This window comes from Taeniopygia guttata, chromosome 3, assembly GCF_048771995.1.
Source record: "Taeniopygia guttata chromosome 3, bTaeGut7.mat, whole genome shotgun sequence".
In the NCBI taxonomy this organism is placed as follows: Eukaryota; Metazoa; Chordata; class Aves; order Passeriformes; family Estrildidae; genus Taeniopygia; species Taeniopygia guttata.
Genome location: NC_133027.1, coordinates 106652879 through 106673258, shown reverse-complemented (window position 1 = coordinate 106673258; position 20380 = coordinate 106652879). Strand labels below are relative to the sequence as shown.

The 20380-nt window shown below is 42.6% G+C and overlaps 2 protein-coding genes across 6 annotated transcripts in view; both read right to left on the bottom strand.

The window, feature by feature from the left end:
• Nucleotides 1-7586: 7586 nt before the first annotated feature.
• C3H1orf115 (chromosome 3 C1orf115 homolog) lies at nt 7587-12057 on the bottom strand. Its single transcript, XM_030269161.4, has 2 exons — nt 11375-12057; nt 7587-9011 (listed from the first exon to the last, which is right to left on the bottom strand). The coding sequence occupies exons 1-2, from the start codon at nt 11645-11647 to the stop codon at nt 8892-8894; spliced, it is 393 nt and encodes a 130-aa protein (XP_030125021.4). The 5' UTR covers nt 11648-12057; the 3' UTR covers nt 7587-8891.
• A 2308-nt stretch (nt 12058-14365) lies between these two features.
• The window catches only part of MARK1 (microtubule affinity regulating kinase 1), a 57132-nt gene continuing 51117 nt past the window's right edge, over nt 14366-20380 (bottom strand). For 3 of the 5 annotated variants that reach the window (XM_030269158.4, XM_002189638.7, XM_012572360.5), the window contains 2 exons: nt 18527-18571; nt 14366-16463 (listed from right to left, as the gene is read on the bottom strand). In XM_030269158.4, the coding sequence (XP_030125018.2) occupies nt 16109-16463; nt 18527-18571 (400 nt within the window). In that variant the 3' untranslated portion in view covers nt 14366-16108. The remainder of the gene's footprint in view (nt 16464-18526; nt 18572-20380) is intronic. The other 2 variants (XM_030269159.4, XM_030269160.4) reach the window with 1 other exon arrangement.

The following is a 20380-nucleotide window of genomic DNA, read 5'->3' as shown; positions in this document are numbered from 1 at the left end:
AGCATCCTGGTAGAGAGGGACATTGAAGATGAGGCTGTTGTGAACCTTTTTGATAATGGGTACGTAGGGCCAATCAAGCCAGGAGAGCTCCTCACATTGACCTCAAGAATCACTTGATCACAGACCAGGACTGGAAAATGTTCCTGTCAATGGGAATCACCGTAGATTGTAAAAAGTACGGCGGGATTTGTGAAAAGCTGGTGGATGAAGACAATGTGATGGATGTCAGAAGCAAAGGCAGTGACAGCAGATCTATCCCTACTGGCATGACCCCAAAACCTGATCTTCCTCATGGGCAAGAAGGGAGTTCACAGAGGAGTCCTTAATTAAAAGGACCAGGATATGACTGTGAAATCAAGACACAAATAGTGCCAAAGAGACAGACAGCTGCCTGAGCACAGAGGGGAATTAAACCTGATTCTGTTGCAAATGTCTTTGCCTGCTTCTTTCAGATGAGGGGTGCTGGACAGGCAGTGCTGGGACACCAAGAGTCCACCCGAGTAGGTGTGGTACAGAAGGGAATAATGTGTACATTCCTCATCAGGGTGCTCTTAATTATTTTTGTGGTCTCCCAGCCATTTTGGGTAGTTGCTCCTTGTTATTCACATTTTACTAATTGATGCTGGGGTACAGGTCCCTGGTAACATTAGCTGTGTGAAAATACAAGAAGGAGGGCAGTGCCTTTGCCCTCTGGTTCATCCCTTTGCTGTTTAAACCATGCTCTCATTCAAGTCATGGGATTTGGGACCTTTCCCCTTCTACAGGTACACCACAACATGAAAGATAAACAGAACTTGTGTTTATTTTGAATCTGCCCCCTGAACAAACGCAGAACAGTTCTGGAGATTAACTACTGATCAGCAGAGCCTTATGCTGCTGTTGGATTGTGTGGAGGACATGCAGAGACAGCCTGCTGCCTGCTCACCTTCTATGTCACTTGAGACCCCACCACCTTCAAATCATTGACCCATAGAGTCAAAAATTATTACTTGTGATTGTCTTTATGACTCCTCCACAGACACAAGAGGGGAGCCAACCCCGCTGAGTGGACTGAGAGCCCTTGCATTCATTTGTAACCATTAATCTTCTGATTTAACATGGAGTTTATATTTTGATGAATTTAACTGAATTCACACAGTGATCTTTAATCTGCACCTGCACCCACATGAGCAGAAAAATGCTATAAGGGGAACCAGGCATCTTATGTGTCAGCAAATGTTCAACAAAACTGCAGCAACTATCTCATGTCTGACAAGCAGTGCTTGCAAGCAGGAACCAAACGATACTAACCTAAGTACTAAAGAGATAAAAACACAAACTGGTTTTAGAATTTAATTAGGAAAGCAATGCATCATGTGAAATAAATGAAAAAAAACCAAGCAAACTACTACTTACGCTGGCCATTCCTGACAAATATTAATGCTTATTTTCACCAGCTTAAGGCAAAAATGAGTAAGTAACTCCTGTGGTTTCTTGAACACAGTATTCTCCACTGTGGAAACTGCAAAGTGCAGAACGATTTTGCTCTCCAAACTTCTGCCTATGAGGCATCAAAAGAACAGAATTTAACAGAATTTTGAGAGATTTTTTTTTCCTGAAAATTAACGGGTGATTTACTTCTTGCTTGCTTCTTCTGAGTGCCAGAGAAAATAGGCCTGGAGCACATATCTACTCTACCAGCATGAGAATTTGGAGAAATAGAGACCTTGATAGTTGTGAGAAGATACAGCTCCTTCCTAGCTGCACACTATGGGCAGCACAGCGATGTACGGAACCAGATTCTTTTAGTTCAAATGACTTGTTAACTGAATTCAGGAATAGCTCACATTGGCTAAAAATTGGGTATTAATTTAGAGAAAAAAATATTTTAAAATCCAAGAAGTACCTTAAGCTGTCATTCCTTAGATCTACTGACCTAAGGAGCCTAAGGAGATTTTATTTAAATCAGCCCTCCTGTTACATTCAGCCCTAACTCTTCTTGAGGAGTATGGTGAGAAGGAGCTTAAAGAAATAACAGAAGGCAGCAGCATCTGTATAATCTCCCTTCTGCTCTAAAACAAGGAACAAAAAATCAGAAATGGCTGCAGACAGCACAGTTATGGCTAAATGTTTCAGGTCTGAGTCTGCAGGTTTTGAGGAAAGCCCTCTTCACCCACACACCAGGTATCTCCCAAACAGCCTCCAGTCAACAGCCTGACCAGCAGGTTTGTTTCATCCTCCATCCCAGGCACACTGGTGCTTACCTAGGAGCCATCAGCTCCTTGTACTCTTAAGCAATGTGAATAGAGCCACTCAGACAAAATAGGTACTGGTTTTGTCACAGTCCAAACACAGCCTCTTGTGTGACAGAGCTGTTTGTTGTAGCCAGAGCAGGCACAGTATTCCTGCCCTTAAAAGCAAATAAACATGTTTTCAATTGCTGATAACATCATCAAAGTTCAGGACAGTTGTGCTGACATTCTCTGCACCAGGGTCTTCCCTTGTTGCAGGCTTCTTTAAAATGTGTCTGATCACATGAAAAATTCAGTGTCAGTCTTGCAGCAAACTGGGGCTGGACTCCCTCTGTCATGAAAGTGGATGATGCTGACATATCTTTAAAGAGCATGGTGTTAACTCAGTAGCACAGGACAAATTTTCAGGTAGAAAAAAAAATTTATGGAGAATGTAAAAGGTGTATCTGCCTTCAGACGTAGTGGGATATTTGAGATAATTCTAGAGACAACTCTTGTAGCAGCAGCTCAGTCAGAGGCCTAAGATGAATGATGAGGAAAGAGTTGAACAATTTTACTTGTTTCCACTAGAAAAAACAAACAAACCAACAAACAAAAAAACCCGCCACAAAACAGCTGGGGATTTTCTAGATCTTCAATATGTACACAGTGCTGTACTTTGGAAAGATATATATAACCACATTGAGGGGAGAGGTTTGGATGGACATTATGAAAAAAAACAGTGACAAAGACAGCAAAATGCTGGCCTCAACTATGTGTCATTGTGTTAGGATGGAGCTAAATGTAGCCTGGGCTTGTCTCAGTAAAGGAATTAAATGCACAAACCAGGGATATGGCAATTATTTTTTCAGTGACTCTCTGATAATTCAGCAAAAGGCAGGGATGAGGGGATAACATGGCCAAATATGCTGATTTCAACAAGATATGATAAAAATCACATTATACTCACACACACAAAAAATATATCCCTTTTCCAAAGTTAGAACCAACAATAATTTCAAGAAATCCCTTCACAGAGAGGCGGGGAGGATAAAAGCATTGCTGTTTCCTCTTAAAACCTTGAAGGAAATCAGAGTTCAATGAGTCATGCACTAGAAATGAGCTCATTCACATTCATGTGTGGAAAAATCTCAGACAAGTAATTGGCAATGATAGAGTCATAAATAGAGTCATTAATGATGGATGCCTTTTAATGGAGCCAGAGCAAAGATATAAGTTTTCCCTATACAGAAAATTATTTGTACCCAAAACCTGGGCTGGTTGATCGGCTACTTTGGTAACTATCAGCTGTCATTCCAGACACATAGTAAGATTAATTGACAATTATGTTTTTCTTCCAGTCAAAAGCTAAACTTCAGTCTTTCTAAATGCATCAGGACAGCACAGAAATTGTTTTTCCTGAGAGGCTTGGAGTGGAGCAGGGCATTTGTTCAGCAGCACAAACATTAACACTTCTGCAGCTCTGGTTTATCAGCCATCACAGGGCAGGATGGGATTCACCAAGGACAGGAAAGTCCCCACCCTAATTCAGGCACAGCTGAAAAAACAATCTGATGCTAGTTCAGTGTCCCAGGAAAGGAAGGAGCAAAGAACCCTTTATGGGCAGCAGAAACAGGGGAATACAGAAAGCATGAGGAGGCACCTACGTGTGGTTTGCTGGAGCTGGGGTCCAAGGCACTCCTGGGGGAGTCTCATTCCAGCCTGCCAAGCTCCTGTACAAAATTACACACCCTCTTGTAAGCAATTGATGAGATGAGATTTAGAAACAAGACGTGGCTGTGGCTAATCCCCTCACCTCTAATGAATCTTCCTTAAGGAATGTTTCTGAGATGCAGCAAGAACTTCAGGGCAGAGTGCAATGCATTTTTAGGTGTTGAAGGAAAAAAAAAAAAAACTGACACAAAAACAATGTTCCTATGGCTTTACATTTTAAACACTTGTGCAGAGCAAGCTCAGGATTCCACTGGGTAGGAAACACCGGTGTACAGAGATGCACATTACACTGCTTAGTCCCCACATCCTGAGGATGGCTCTGGACAAACAGGGAGGCCAGCCTAGGGAAAGGCAGGAAATCCCTGCAGGAGATGAGGCAGAACAACGGGGCAGGCTGGAAATCGGTGGGTTTTTCCCAGGAGATGGCAGTAAAGGACAATCGCCTTTCAGCCAGTGGAACGCAGGGAAGTGGAAGCAGTGGTGGAAACTGCCGCCCTCGCCAGTCGCTCCTTGTTACCAGGAGCAAAGCTTTATTCTTTGCGTCAGTGCTTCTAGCAAGGGCGAGGAGCTCAGTCTTCTGCATTTCCATACAGTAGGTAAATTAAAAGCTTTCTACTTACCGTGGCAGGATCCCACTTTCAGCCTCATCCAGACTGGAAGAAGCCCAGGAGTTCTCTCCTCCAGCCTCCCGCTCACAGCAGGGTGAAGGCTGTGGGCTGCTTCCTTTGTACAGTCAAGCCTTGAGACACTCCACAGACCGACTTCAGCCTCCTGAAGTAACCTCCTTATGCTTAATGATCATATTACTGCTTCCCCTGACTTGGCTGAAAGCTCCCCAGTTTGGATTTATGACCGTGACCTCTTGCTGTCTGGCTGTAGAAGTTGGAAACCCTTTCTTACATATTGAAAAGCTGTTGTCAAGTTTCTCCTAAGTCTTTCTGCCTCCAGCTGAATGTGCAGAGCCCTGTGTCCCTCCTCATGCACCTTGCAGGATTCGGGAAAGTGCACCACCCTCTCTGAGCCCAGTCTAGACTTCACCCCAAAACAGGCCTGGCAGCCTAATACTACTTCCTGAAAGGAGAAGAAAAAGAAGGATTTTATTCCTTTAATTCTCTTAATTTAATTATCTCCATTAATCTACAAGTTCTTCAGGCTCTCTGCTTTTCCTTGAAGCAAAAGGGATTTCCAAAGCACACTCTGTACAGGTAACTGCAGCAACTTTGTGCATATTTTAGGATCAATTTTGTCTCAGAAGAGGCCAGTGTTCAGCTAACAAGGGACTTGGGATACAGAAAAAGAGACAACTGGTTTTACTGCACCCCAAAACAAAATCTGCCCCTTTGCCAGTCTTACAGACAGGCAGAGGTCAGAAAGGACATTCATTCCTGCAGTGATCGGTGACCTGGGAGGGGCAAAGACCTGGAAGTGCCAAAGTGCTGTGGTGTGGTACAGCTCTTCTCAGTCACTGTACCTCCAAAGCAAGCTGTGCAAGAGTGCTTCCTTGCTGCTAATGTTACAGGACAAAGGACAATAGCTCTGAGTCCTCTACCATTTCCTCAGAGCCTGTGGTAAGCCAGAGGAGTAATTACTCTGGCAAAACCAGAAGAAATATGCTTTATTCTGCTCTGTGACTCATTGGCCATTCACGAGGAATAGCCAGGAATTTAAAGTAAGAGTGACTTGCCGAACTGTCTGGTTAGTGGAGTTTGTTTCTGAGAAAAGCATGGACAAGTTCACTGTGTATTTCTTGCCACTCTTACATGTAGTCAGCTTCCTGAACCTATTTATCCTGCCGTTTGTTATAAAGCACGGTGAAAGGTGTATGGAAAGCTGAAGGGAACCAGACAGGCCAGCAGCACACCACTGAAGACAAACCTGGCAAATGAAACAATGGGTAGAGGTTTCATGCAAGGGGCTGAAGGGTGGAACATATTTTGTCCAGCTCAAACATCAAATCAAACCTTCTCCATGTATTCACTATGGTATCCACTGCATCCCACATTGTTTATGAGCGAGTCAAACACCTGATTTGTTCCTCAGAGGCACCAGGAGTTCAGCTGCAGACAAGCCTATTTTAATAAAAGAGCCTGGGTGCACTGTGGGTTGAAAGCTGTCCCGGCTGGGGTGGCTCCTCCAAGGACCACCTTGCCAAGAATACACAACGGCTGTGCAGAAGCCAAGGTTCAGTCCCAGGCTGCCCTCATAGCTTGGCACCCACCAGGGCTGGGAACCCAGGCTCTTCCCTCCTCCCTAGCACCAGCATCTTGCTCTCCCTCATCTCACGTGCAGACTTCCAGCATGGCAGTTCTGCTTCAGATGGAGGCTGTCCCTTTTTTTGGCTGAGCAGGTTACCTGCCAGCTGAGGCTGAGAGGGTCAGGGAACATTTCCTCATCTCTCATGTCACCGAGACAACATTTAGCAACAGAGCTGCAGGACCTGCCCTGTTGCACCTGCTTGCACCACAGCTAAGCCAGACCTGGCCCAACAGAGATGCTGCCATGGCTGACAGGAGGTACAGCCCTCTGCACCCACCCAGCTGAGAAATGAACCTCACCCTCTGCATTCAGATTTCCTAGGCACTGCTTCCTCAGTTCATTTTGCAGGAGGAAAATGAATCATTAGCTGGTTTATTGCAGCAGCACAGGTTACTTGCTTACTTTTTCTTTCTCTCTCCTCTTTCTTTGTTTTTGGTCTATTTTAGAAACACTGGCCAGCCAAAGCTGACTCACCAATATGCCTGAGGCTTTTCTTTTCTCAGGCTCACACAGAAGCACCACGTACATGTCATTCAGTTCTGTATGGATAGCAACCAGGTTATTCCCTTAAAGCTGCACCAGGTGAGCAGAGGCTGGATGTCAGCAGGCAAAAGTCCACTGTGCTGAGCAGTTCAGGAGCTAAGGTTCATGTTTACCTTTATGGAAGGTCTGAATGGGCTGGACTCTGTGTGTTGCAATGAGGGAGCTGCCTTACTAGTCAGGGGACATACAGAAAAACAGAGGGGACACTCACTCCACACAGAAAAATGGAGACACAAATCTCTTCCTGCATGGCTTTAGTAATTTGAAAAAAAGGTCTAATGATTTATGCTGTAAGATCACTGTGAAACAGGGAGCCATGTAACAAAATTTGAAGTTAATCACTAACCCTGCAGGCTGATGTGGCATATGGATGTTAGGACAACCCTGTTCTTACTGAATTATCAACAGGCTGGTGGGGCAGATAAGAGAGCCAGGTCTGCCCCCACAAAAAAGCTCAAGAGAAACAACTGAAGGTATGAAATCAATGAGCAAAATCCCTTTATGGCTATTCCTACCCCAGCTTTTGCAACCTTAGATCCTCTGCAGCCTCATCTCCACCCCTTGCTGTTCCTGAGCATTTCTACAGGGTCTGGGCTGCAATCATGTCCTGCCAGGGCCCTGAGGCCACAGGCAAAACAACGTGGGGAAGTTTACACTGCAGCTTCCCCTTGCTGGCTGGGCTGCTGCTGAGAAACTCCTCCTTTGTGCACTTACTTACGTGTGTAGGTAAAAACAGACATGCATCTCGTGGCTTTTATTTACAGTCCAGTTAGAAAAGAGCATAACACCCCCCCCCCCCCCAAATCTGATTCATTTGCTACATTTAAAAGAAATACAGTGTGGTTTGCCAAGACATACAAACTCCTTTGTTCAGAAAAGGCAAAGAAAGCAAGTGAACAGCATTTTTTTCTGGTTAAGTCAACTCCTTGATTACAAAAACACCATCAAAACTAGAAAGATATGTAATACATAGAAAGTGCTAGCAGGGAAGTCATTTACAACTACCACAAAAGACTGACAGAAACAAACAAACAAACAAACCCCACAAAATTTTTAAGGCCCATAAACCACCTTGTTCCTGTGTCATCAATATATGATTTATGTCCCTGGAGGTGTGACATGGAAGCTGCTGCATCTGCAGCTCTGAGCTGAGCCATCTGATATTGACATCCTCTGCCTACATCTTCCAGGTGCAGAAATGATGATGGAGCTGGCAGGTTATTTGGCCTTGTTCTCATACATCACACTTGTTCATTCTTATATCAAGTGCTGTATGTCTATTTTTTTTCTCAGATGCAGCTGGCAATCAATTGTTTTTTCCCTGGTGAACACCACAAAATCAGGCGTAAAATGGCCCAGCTTCCAGAATCAGGTATATCACACATAAACTCTGTTCCCAGTAAAAAAATATATGCAGATTTCACAGTAGCAGAGGAAACGTTTAAAATGTTAATCACAGTGAGCCTTTAATCCCCCAAAATCACAAATACACACCTCATTTTCTTTCTGTATTTTTTACATCTTTCTCATGATTATTTAAAGACTCATTATGTCCATGGTTTGAAATGAACAACTGCGATGGAGCAAAGCTCTCCATGTCTCAGGCCACATTCCATTTATGTCCAAGTATATTTTTAAGTACACTCATAATCTTAACCCTCTCAGGCAAAAAAACCACACCAAACTCAGAATTTCAGAAAACCAAAGACTTTCCTAATCCTCTGTTATCTGTTTCCTCCACTTCTTTGACAATTCCTCTCATTACCCAAACTCATGTCCACCTCCCCAGCTGCTCTCCCATCCTCTGTTTTCCTTTATTTCTCTCTCTCTCACCTACTTGCTATTCCATCCATCCTTGGCTCCCTTCCACACAGCAGGAAGAAGCTCTGGAAAACCAATTCATGCCCCAAAACAAACTTCAGTTCTTTTATTCAAAGATTATTTCCTCATCCTTACAGTTCTTTGACCCATCTGATTTTACAAAGCACCGGATTTTTTTTCAGAAAAGAGCACTCAGTCTTGGAAAGGGTCTGGTGTAGAGGCTCAGGGCTGTTGGTCCAAGAGGTTTTTCAGATCCAGGTCTCAAATTCAATCCTGAGAAAGCAGCAACGGCCTCGTGTCCTCTCCTGTGGGGCACAGGGAGCTGTCCTAGCGGACGAAGGATGCCACATGTGTTGACACTCCAAAGGGAGCAGAATAGGCTGCTGCTAATCCTTGCAGACCGATCACCAGGTAGTGACAACCCTTCTGCAGAACCTTCCCAACATTCTGGGGAGAGAGATGAGAAAAAGGGATTAAAAAAAGACAAGGTGAAAGAAAATACCTTCACGTAAAATCATTCCGACAGCCAATGTCACAGGCCCAGAAAATGAAATTCTCCCACAGCTAACGAGGGCTGCAGAGTGGAAAAACATTTTACCATCTATTTTTATATAGGCATACACACCCACAGGGTATAGTTAAACTGAACGGATGCAGCCTCCACAGGAAGCCAGGCTTTTACATGTGATTCTATTCAAGAATAAAATTAGTTTAAATTCACCCTACTTTGTAGAAGTACATAATTCCCACATTACATGTTCTAACTATGTTAGCAATTCCTAGAAGTTCATAGCGTGCTAAAACTGGAGCTGAACAAGAAGGCAGTAATCAGTGAGAATACTTTTATGAAGAGGTCATTGCTTTTTGTCAAAATATGATTTCTTTTGTCAAAATAAGAAAGTTATGGTCCCCATTAGTACACATTCAGGAACTCATCTATATACTGCATTAGAGATAAACTTGCCATGGATTATTTAACGGAAAACCTTAATTTAATTTAAATTCATTTCTGATAGCTTTTGGTCATGTGGCCACTCTCAGCTGGTGAATCAATACAATGTAGTCAGATTTGGAGGAAAATCAGAATTAATTGTTAGTAACTCCTTATGGTTGGGCAGGACTAGATTAAAACAACCTCTTATAACAGAAAAAATGGAATCTGAGTAAGTATTTTTAAATCAGTGAAATCTAGTCAATATCTATTATATTCTTATGATTTCTTAAAGCTGGATTACAGAGGTTCTGGCACATAAAAACCTTCAGCTGTCATGATGCTGCTAGACTTTGAACTTTGCTGGTTTTACTCCCATGGAAACTTACTCAAAAGGAGTTAAGATGCCAAAATAAAAAGGTGGCTCGAGCCTGGGGGCAGATCCTGAGGCTGGAGGAGAGATGCAAGGCCTTCCCTTCCCACATCTGCCCATGCCTCGCTATGTCACACTGGAGTCTTCTTTCCCCCTTCCTGCCCTTCACTTACCCAGACCTCACCTGTTCTTCCATGAGTTGTTCTTTATGCCAGAGCCAAACTGGCAACACTTCCCCATGGGAATATCATCTGACCAACAAAAGGGAATACACAGTGCCCAAGAACTGGCCTGTGCTCTAAACACCATTAAAGGAATCTTTATACCAGCAGCACCACCAGCAAAGTGATGATCTGCTGCAAAAATTCTCACAAAACTGTACTGTACACATCAGGCCTACAGGCTTGAGGCAGCTTCCTACAGCATGGGACCTGGAAAACACTGTGCTGGAAATGCAAATAATCAAATTCATCACGAAAGAATGAAATATTCTGTTCATTTCTTTATGAAACAGTAGGATTTGAGAGGCAGCTCCTGACAATGCTGACATCTGTAAACTGAATTTCAAAAGTAACTTTGCCAGGCTAATGGCATTTTCTGCATGTCAGACATAGCAAGCATATCTTTACCAAAATTATGATTTTTTTTTAATAGAATGCAGTAGAAAGTCAAGTCTCATGCTGACATCTGTAATCTCAGCAGCAGGAAAGGATTCCTGACAACAGAAATGTTTCCCCTGCGAACATAGAAACTATTTTTTGCTACAAACATCCAAGACATACCTGAGATGTACTTAAGTGACATGAACAAGAGAAAAACAATAGAATTCTTCCACATGGCAGTTTTGTAACTAAAGGCACCCATCTTCCGGTGGGAGGAAAACCAAACCACCAGACTGTAGGACTTGTGACTTCCCACACAGGAAAGCAAAAGAACAATTTTGATCCAAAATTACTGTTACAGATGAAGAACAAGCTGCTTTTTTTTTTTTGCCCCTGTAACTCACAGCAGTGAATTCTAAGGGTCACCTTGGCCAAGGAATGTCCTGCAGGGCTGTTTATCGTTTCTTTCAGGCACTTCAGTGGAAGGGAAAAAAATGCAGGCCAATTAAACTGGAAGTTTTAAGGAATAGTTTTTAAATAATGACGCCGAGGGAAACGCAGAACCAAGTCACATGGATCAGCTTAGTGTCATTTTCACTTGGAACAGACAGATTTTGTGCTCTTTGATCCAGGGGACGGTCGGTGACCGGTCCCCCCCACCAGCAGCACCGGCTCCTTCCCGGGCAGGTCCAGAGCAAGCCCCGACCCCACCTCGGAGCCGGGAGCTGGTCCTGAAATACCCGCGGGATGAGGGACAATGCCAAAAGCCCCTCGGAACTCAGCGGCACCGCAGACCCGGGGATCCCCTGACATGTCGAAGGTCCCCGTGTCGAGGGTCCCCGTGTCGAGGCTCCCCGTGTCGAGGGTCCCCGCTCCGGCCGTGCCGGGCGCGCTGTGCCCTCACCTTTCCGTACTTCTTGAGGCGCTTCCCGTAGTGCCGCTTGCCGGGAGGTCGCGGCGGGCGCAGCGGCTCGTAGGAGCCGGGCAGGACGGCGAAGCGAACCTTCCTGCAGCCGGCGCCCTCCTCCTCCTCCTCCCGCAGCGCCGCCGGCCGCGGGGCCCCCGCGCTGCCCCCGGTCCCCGCCGCCTCCTCCTCCTCGCCGGGCAGGATGCAGACCCGGTCGTCGCCGGCCCCGCGGCGGGAGAACCTGCCCCTCACCTTGGCGCCCACCGTCATGGTGCCTTCGGGCGCCGACCCGTCCGCTTCCTCCGCCGCTGCGCCACAGGTGTGGCCGGAGGCGGCCGCTGCCCCCTCCCCGGGGCGGGACGGCCGCGGGAAGAGGCGCCCGGCCCGGGGCTGGCGCTGCCCCCGGCTGCGGACCCTGGCCCCGCCGCCGCTCTGCTGCGGGAGCCCGGGATCAGAGCCCGTCAGCTCAGCGGGGACAGGTGAGCGCTGATGGAGCGGCACAGCCCCGCACCGCTCCGCGCCCCGGAGATCCTTCCGTGGCACCGCACGCACTGCCCCAGCCCACGGCAGCACCGCTGCAGGAGGTCACGCTCTTTGCCCGCCGGAGAAAAACGCCACGCTCCTCGGACATCCCTCAGTTATAAGTGTTCCTACTAAAGCCACGGGTGAACGGCCTCTTCTGCCCCTGGCCAAGGGGAAAGTGGCCAAGTTTCTCAGTGGCTTTTGCCCAGGTGCTGGGGGAGGCTGTGATAGCCCCACCTCCGCGGCTGGGCTGCTGCAGTGTAACAGTTGCCTCTCCCAAGCGGCGTTCCTCAGTGGGGCACATCAAGAAACCCAAAATTGCACAGGGAGCATAGATAAAATTTATTAAACTACTTGGTGTATTTATCAACATTTGATATGCATATTAATGCTTTGGACAAGCAGATGCAACACGGGAACAGACTAATTCTTTCCCCTGGATTTTTCTTACTAAGGAACAAAGCCTTCAACCTGCATCTCCCCAAGATCTGTACGTGATATTTGGAAAGTAAAACCTGCACTTTGCATTCTTATCCGCCCCAAGGATGGTGATTCACCAACTTCACAGCTCCAGAAAGCTATGTAAAGAACAGTGGGGCCATGGAGGCCTGAAGGGTGGAAAGTGTGAGCTAAGTCTCAGGACTGTCACTACAGAAGTGCTCTATCCCAATAAATGAGAAGCTCTGAGGTAGATAATTTTTCCCTATCTTCCCAAGAGAGGCAGGCCTTTCCCCACAGACTTCGTTTGTATCTCACAAGTTTGCTTCCCTTTCCAGAATTCAACTATAAAAACCTCCCAGAATACATCTCTCAGCTGGGATTTAGTGTCTCCAGGGGAATCGCATGTTCTGAGATAAATAGGTCCAAGATACCTTCAAGGTGTATGACACCAGATACCAAAACCTCATGTCTAAACAGTTCATGGAATTTTAGCATCATCCATTACCATATGGCATAATGACCCCACTTGGTTCCCCAGCAGTTTCATTCATTCAGTGGACCAGGAATGACTGTTTATTGTATTTTCACTGATTTATATACATTTTAATGTTTTTAAACTGGACTGTGTGAAAAGGGATGCACTAGTTTTGGAAATGTTGGTATACCTCAAAGCAAGAAATAATGCAAAAAAAAACCCTAACCCTGACTACTGAACCATGCAGCAACCCCATTGCTCACCCTCCACCCATCCCAAACACCACCCCAGAGATGTTGCCAATAATATTACACGAGTTCAACAAATTATGTGAATTCATGAGACCTCCGAAGATTCAAGACATACCTATACCTGTCTTTGCATAGAGCTGGGAAGTTTGACGTGGCATTTAAAACTCTTTTGTATTTCTAAAGTTAAAGCTGTGCTGATAAAATGCCACACCAGTCCCTTCCCACATGGAAGCTGGGAACATTGGGATCTGAAATGCAGTTTATCCCACTCTTACCTAAGGGGTAATTGATATCTAACAGGTCCTGCACAAGGCAGCTGTTGAGGGTGCCCAGAACCAGGCACTGAGGTTGGGTAGGCACCGTCTCACTGATCCCAGACTAGGAAGACTCTGCTTGCCAATAAAACCTTTTTCAGAACTGCTTTCTCCGATCTTCTTGTCTTACTCCTGCTGGGGCAGCAGATTTGGAAAGCCAAATGCTGAGCTTGTGTGCACTTAGACCTTTTGCATGCAAACTGTGCCCTTGAGGAAGCTCCAGGTGTGTTTGCTATGGAGAGCATGAGGTGGGTCATGGCTCATCTTCCAGAAAGACAAAAGGAGGAGAGCATAGGGTTTAGGAATCAGGGCAATTTCACACTGCTGGCAGCCACTGGACAGTACACCATTTGCAAGCTGCCCTGATATATAAACATGAAATTGGCAATGCCATGTTTCATGGGAAAGCTGAAGTACAATTTGTCAGCTCTGTGCTCTGGAAAAGCTGTGTGTTTTGTGGAACATTGATACATCTCTGGTTATATGAAACGGTGAAAACCAGCAGCAATCTAGGCCAAAGTTAGCCATGGAAAAACAGCGCCTGTAAAGCTGGAAGCTCTCCTAAGTACTTAATCTACTGTCTCACAGCATGACCTATATTTTTTCCACTGAATCTTCTGAAAAGGCAAAGGGTTTTGTTTCATGACCAAGTTCATACATGACCTTAGATTAGCATCACAATTACATTCCAGTTGTGTATTTTTAAGAAAAACTGATCTTTTATGGACATTTATGGGCAAATTGAGCAGACACAAAGCTCCCTCCTCCCCAGACTGATTTTTGGTGAATTCCTGTAAAAGCTCCTGGACAGCCATTTCTCAGCAATGCTAAACCACTGACAAGTTTCTGAACAGTGCAGGACCAGTGAACCCATGCAATGCTAATTCTGAATTCACACCATGCTGAAGATGGAGCCTGTGCACCTTTAAACTGTTTTGCTACCTGCAGTGATGACTGTGCTTTTATAAAGGGCAAACAACAAGTATTTTAGTATGAGAACTGTTCAAGTAAGTTTTAATAGAGTGCACCAGTGAATCAAGATGACTTGCATCAGATTTGGTTCAATGAACATCAGATAAAAAAAAAAGAAAAGGGGCTACAGTTCTTTCTTTCCAAACACCACCCTTTTTCTAAGGCAACAATACACGTCCATTTCAGAACATAACTGTTACATAGGAAAGCTACATCACAGTACAGTATGTAAAGTCCATCTTGGTCAAGAAGCCATTAGAGAATGGCACATTACTACACTTACAGCTTTCTAACTTAGGGTTACAGAGTTTACCACAGCTTTTTTTTTAATTTTTATTTTTTAAAGTGACGATTTCTTAATGAACTTTCTATTCTTCACAAGAGTGTGCAGATGGGGCCCATATGTTGATATTACAGTAATTACGACATTAAATAACATTGCACAACCAACCTCTATGGTTAATTCAGTACAAAAGAACAAGTATTAAAATGTACCAGTACTAGTGGTTTTACATAGTTTATAATCATTAATTATGAAGGAAAAAAAATTGTGGGGCTGTTTTTTTTTTTTTCTTTTCTGTAGGCAAGTGCCTAATTACAAAGCTGCACATTACAGGCATAATGATGTGGAATAAATACAAGAAATCTGGTAAAATATTAAACACAAACAGGTTACATGGGAACAAACTGTACAACCACAAAAGCATAAATCAACAATTCATCATTATAAACAATGTATGTTTAGCTGTAAAATATTATGTGGAATTGCATGTCCTCTTTGGGGGCACATGTTCCAAAAGCCAAGCTAATTCCTGAGGTGGTATTATTAACTTACACAATTGGTCAACACTTCAGATTATCTTGTGCTATTAAACAGTCCCAATGTTAATAGATTTCCATAAAATGGAATTTGCAATATTCTGAAGGCAGCAAATAAGTGATATTTTACACCAAGATATTCAAATGAAATTATTCTGGTTCTCCATTTTGGCGCTACATTTGTTAATGGGCTATGGGAATAAGCACTGGAATTTGCAGACAGAAATCACTTATGCCTGGTTTCTGTTCCCCCACAGCTCTGAGCTGGCCAAAGGCAGAACAAAGTTTCTAAACTGTAAGTGCCAACACTGTAAACATATTTGTCTCTTTTTTTTCAACTAAACACTGTCCAATAACAAGGATAAGAGCCAAAGATAAGCAGGAACAGTCTCATGTAGAACAAAAGCCAATTACTCATTGACTTTTGGTTCAACTCATGAACAATTTTTAAATAATTAAAAATGGTCATGGTACAGTTGTGAAAACTAGTTTGTGCATTTGATTCAGGACACAAGTTTTTTAAAAATGCATGGTAGAGGTAAGACTTATAAAACCCACCAAAAATGTAAATGATAGGGAAGAACTTTTCCAACTCAAAGCATCAAACATACATTTCTGTGCAGAAATCTAGACAACTATACAAGATCTGAATTTAAGCAGTCATCTTTTTATTATACAACTCTATGAACATAAAATGAACAGAATGCTCTATATACTTACCTGTACATGTGAACATAACTTCTTTAGCTACAGTTATTTAATATAGGTCATACTGGATTTAACTTTACAATTCTGAATAACTATGTATAACCTTATTGCAATAAGGGCAATTTCTACATGGGGAGTTTCACAGGCCAATCACATTAGGCGAAACCAGTACATTCAAAGTGTAGATCATGTATGAATCTTCCCTGATCCCAAAGAATTTAGGTTCTCTTTACAGCTTAAGCTCGTTTGCTATCTTGGATGCAATGTTCTTAAATGCAATAGAAGTCCCAGATATTCTCTTGAAGCGAACTCCATTGAGCGACAATCGTGGCAGTTTGCAGACTTCCATCTCCCACTGAACGAGGCTGTCTTGTCGTGCATCACCGTGGACACAGAAGAGCAAAAACCTCTCTTTTTGTTCATAATCACAGTTATTGGCATCTAACACTTTCCGAATCTCTCTCATCATATCGTTCGGGTCCATAGAACTCGTGGTCTTCATACTCCATGTGAAGCGCAAGGAGCGTGGCTTCGAATCTTTGCTATCCTCCTTCTCTCTGTCTTTGGGCTCCCCAGAAACACTCCTGGAACAAGTGACACACAGCAAAGTCAAAACCAGAGCGGTGTAGCTGAGAGAGAGAAGCGAAATACAGTTCTTGAACAGGGGTTTCTAAACTGCCACTGAGATGCCACAAGTCACGGGCACACTAATTCAGGGAGTGGGATGGACGCTGCTGGAACAGCCCTGCCCCACGTGCCGTGTGCTCAGCACAGCACTGTGCCACTGGAGTGGCACGCAGCAGAGCGAGTTTGGAAACCCCTGCTCTACAATGTTCTGATGACAACACGTGCAATGGGAACTGCAGCAGACACACGCTACTCCATACTGCTCCAAAGAAAGTGGAATCTATGTAAAAGCATGACTGAAGTTCTGCTGATTTCATGATCTGGAGCATGCCATACACGAACAAAACTGAAGTTGAGGGACACAATCCTGAAGCAGAAATCAGACTGTAAAAGCAGCAGAAGAAGAAATCCCACCCTGCAATTCACAAGTCTTCAGTTAATTCCCTCCCTTCTTTTCTGCCTTTCCCACCTTTTGTATTTGTTTAGATTTTTGACCTCTCTCTGTGTCAAAATACCTTTTAATAACATATTTTATTTTAACTGATAAGGCAGATTTTGGACTGTAATTTGGTTGTGAACAGCCTGTTGGTCACCATTTGAGTACATGGCCAGCGACCTTTACAAGTAAGAAACAGTGACATGTATTTTACAAATACAGACAAACTATTTTATTTGATAAAGGACAAAATTGCAAGGGAACAATTTCCAATTAATGCTCATAGTCTGATGCTTCCTTATCAAATAGATTACTTGTTCCATTCCAGAAAACATTTTGAGAGCCAGCACAAATTATTTTAAAGTAATTCCACATTCAGCTGTTATCTGCTCTTGCCCCAGGTACTCCTGATGCTGATGCCTCCCCATCCATCACTGGGGAAAGGTGCTGCTCTCATTTCAAGTCTATAAACTGCCATCATTATTCAGAGAGGAGTCAAAACAAGCACTTTTAATTCAACTTTGTGTGACCCCGAGAGAAACACATTGATATTAAGGAATAGAGCAGGGATAAGATCTCAAATGATGTTTTTTAGCCCAAAACAGACACTGTAGGATGACAAAAAGCAGAGAAAGCTAGAGAATGAAAGCAAGAGCTGAAAGCAACTTTACACTTAATTTGAACACTCAGTCTCTTTTCCCTTTCCATAACCATTTGACAGCTAAGAGACTCTGAATTGAAAAGGGCTAACTAAGATAAATGCATTGTGTATTATATACAGTGTATCTGGGTAAGAATGTGCTGTTTGTTTTTTTTTTTAATAGGCTTTCTGTTTTGAAAACTAAATCAATACTTTCTGTAAGTGACCAGTTTAGAATTAATGCAAACTACAATGCCTGTTCATTAGAAAGCAGAAAAATAAAGAGGTTTGCACTGTGCTTAAGCACACCAAAAGCTGAAACATGGCAAAAGAGCAGATATACTGGAAAATGAGCATATGAAGGAATGTTATATTGCTAACAAAGCATCTATAGATTTGTGTACAGTGGTTGCCACAGAAATTCAATATTTGGCAGTCACCAACCCTTCTGTCTGAATGTCACTTGCTTTTTTTCTCAGAGCAAGTGACATTCATTTCTCAGGGACTATAAGGTGTTTACTTATGGCAAGCAGCAGCTTTAGTAATGAGCACAGTATGTAACTACAGTAAAAATTTAATAGATACATATATACACAGACACACAAAGTATTTACACTGTCCACTGAAACCAAAAGTAAACACCATTAAATATTTATAAGTCAAATCATGATTCTAAGTGCCTAAAGGATTGGTAAACTCCTATCGTGGGTGTTAAAATTCAAAGGAATACTCTTACATAAAGTTTTGTATTAAATACTTCGCAAGAAAGCAGAAATAAGGGATATATAAAGGACCTCAACAAGACCCCCTCCCCCCAAATAGAAAACATTTTTGAAATACAGAATAATTAAGCAATATTCTCTTTTACATCCTGATTTAAAAGGCTTTAAGAAATCACTTGATTCGAAAGACCTAGGAGCGAAGTATTAATAGTGACTCCTCACCTTGAGGTGTCAGTTCTGCCACTGGCTTCGCCTTCACTTGGATCCCTCAAAACAAAGTTAAGGTTGAGATTCAATGATAAAGGTGAAAAATAAAAGTTAAGAAAACCTAAACCTAGAACAATGTTAAATAGCTACTGACGAAAAAAAAAGAATCAGTATAATAATGTTAAGCCTAATACTGTTTAAAAGAATTTTTTCACAACTGTAGTTTTAGTTACCCTTTATGACACCTTGGTTTTTTTCTGGCTCTGATGTGTAATTGTTTAAATTTTTTTCCCCAGTTGCCAATTGTTGGCAAAATTAACATGTTGTTCTGAATCTTACTGCAGACAGAGCAATGGTCACATGTAACTCCAGCAAGCACAGAGGAGCAGTTGGTCAAGGTGGTCCAGGGGGGCTCCACTCTGCACCCTTGTGGGTCAGGCTTTTGTGTATCCCTGAAAGCACTTTGAGACAAGCCCATGCTTAAGCACACTCAAGCAATTAACAGTAAGATGTGCCTAAGAGTTTGTGAGACCAAAAGTTTGAAGCCCAGTTCAGGAAGGTTACTTCAACATTTGCTTAACTTTAAGCAAATCAGCTGTTACACTGACTTCAGTGAGTTTACTAGAGAACTAAAGATTAAATGTATCTTTAACTTGTTGCATTAGAGCTGTGCTTTGCAAGGAACTGTTTTATATTATGTCTTTTTAGTATGAAGCAACTTGAAATATATCCCCAGATTGGGTAAGCCACTTAGGTATGTTCCTAGTGCTACTGTGCCAATATTTAGCATCCAATTTCAATTACCTGATTAATGTAATACCTTTAAAACACTAATACTTTAGTAACTAACACCAGGGAAGTATCATTTGACAAACTATTGATTCAAAATACTTCAATACCCTATTTACTAAGCATTCTCATTAAGCATTTATTTTATATACTTACCAGAAAAGGCATTTACCCTTGTCAAAAGTTAGTAAAAAAGTCTTTCATGACACCTTCTAGTAAAAATATGCTTTAAACCATTATTTCCTGAACAGTACAGAAGTTAAAAGTTATGTGATCCAACTCAAAGAACAGCAAAAAAATAACCCCCTGGACCACCACCCAGGTAATCCCAGCCACTAAGTCTTAAACAACTCAAATTAAAAAAAAAAAAAAATAAAAATCCCACTATCACCAGTAAGAAAACAAACACACCCTGTAAGGCCGTGACAAAATATACTTTGAACATTATAAAACATACTTGGAAATTGTATAAAATCTTCTATAATAAAGATAAATTTAAAATACATAAATTTAGGCTATCTTAATTCTAGACATATAGTTTAAAATATTATTTTAATATTTTAAGATAATGAAAACATTATTTCTTTGATCTAACTCTTAAAAACAAAGTCAAGATACTATTCCTTGCAAAAAAACAAGGAGCTATTACACAAAAAAGCAGCCTGTACTCTTGAAGTTGATTAGTTACTCAACAGAAAATACCTTTCTTCCTATTTAGAAATCTACACTGACAACAGTCAACAAGCTTTGCTGTAATACTTTTTTGCTCTTTATAGTCAGAGAACAATTCTCTCCTTCCAACTATAAAAGTGCTGGAGATATCAATAATGGAGGATCAGAGTCCTGTATGTTCAGGTTCCTGGAAAAAGAAAATAATTCATAAACTTTTTTCTTTTTAGGTCTTCATAAGAGGTATTACTTAGACATACACTGATGCACTATCAGCTCACCAGATGCAATTAATAGATAAATCACTAGTAGAAAGAGGCAAAATGAAAATTAAGTCCCCTTTTAGGAAAGCTCTTGTGACTGTCACTTGAACAGTGTATTTGAAAACCTTTCTCAGCACCTCTCCTCACA

Coding starts and splice junctions, on each gene's coding strand:
- C3H1orf115 (XM_030269161.4), bottom strand. CDS start 11,647: ATGACGGTGGGCGCCAAGGTGAGGGGCAGGTTCTCCCGCCGCGGGGCC. Junction 9,012..11,374: donor GCCTCAAGAAGTACGGAAAG/GTGAGGGCACAG, acceptor CTCTCTCCCCAG/AATGTTGGGAAGGTTCTGCA.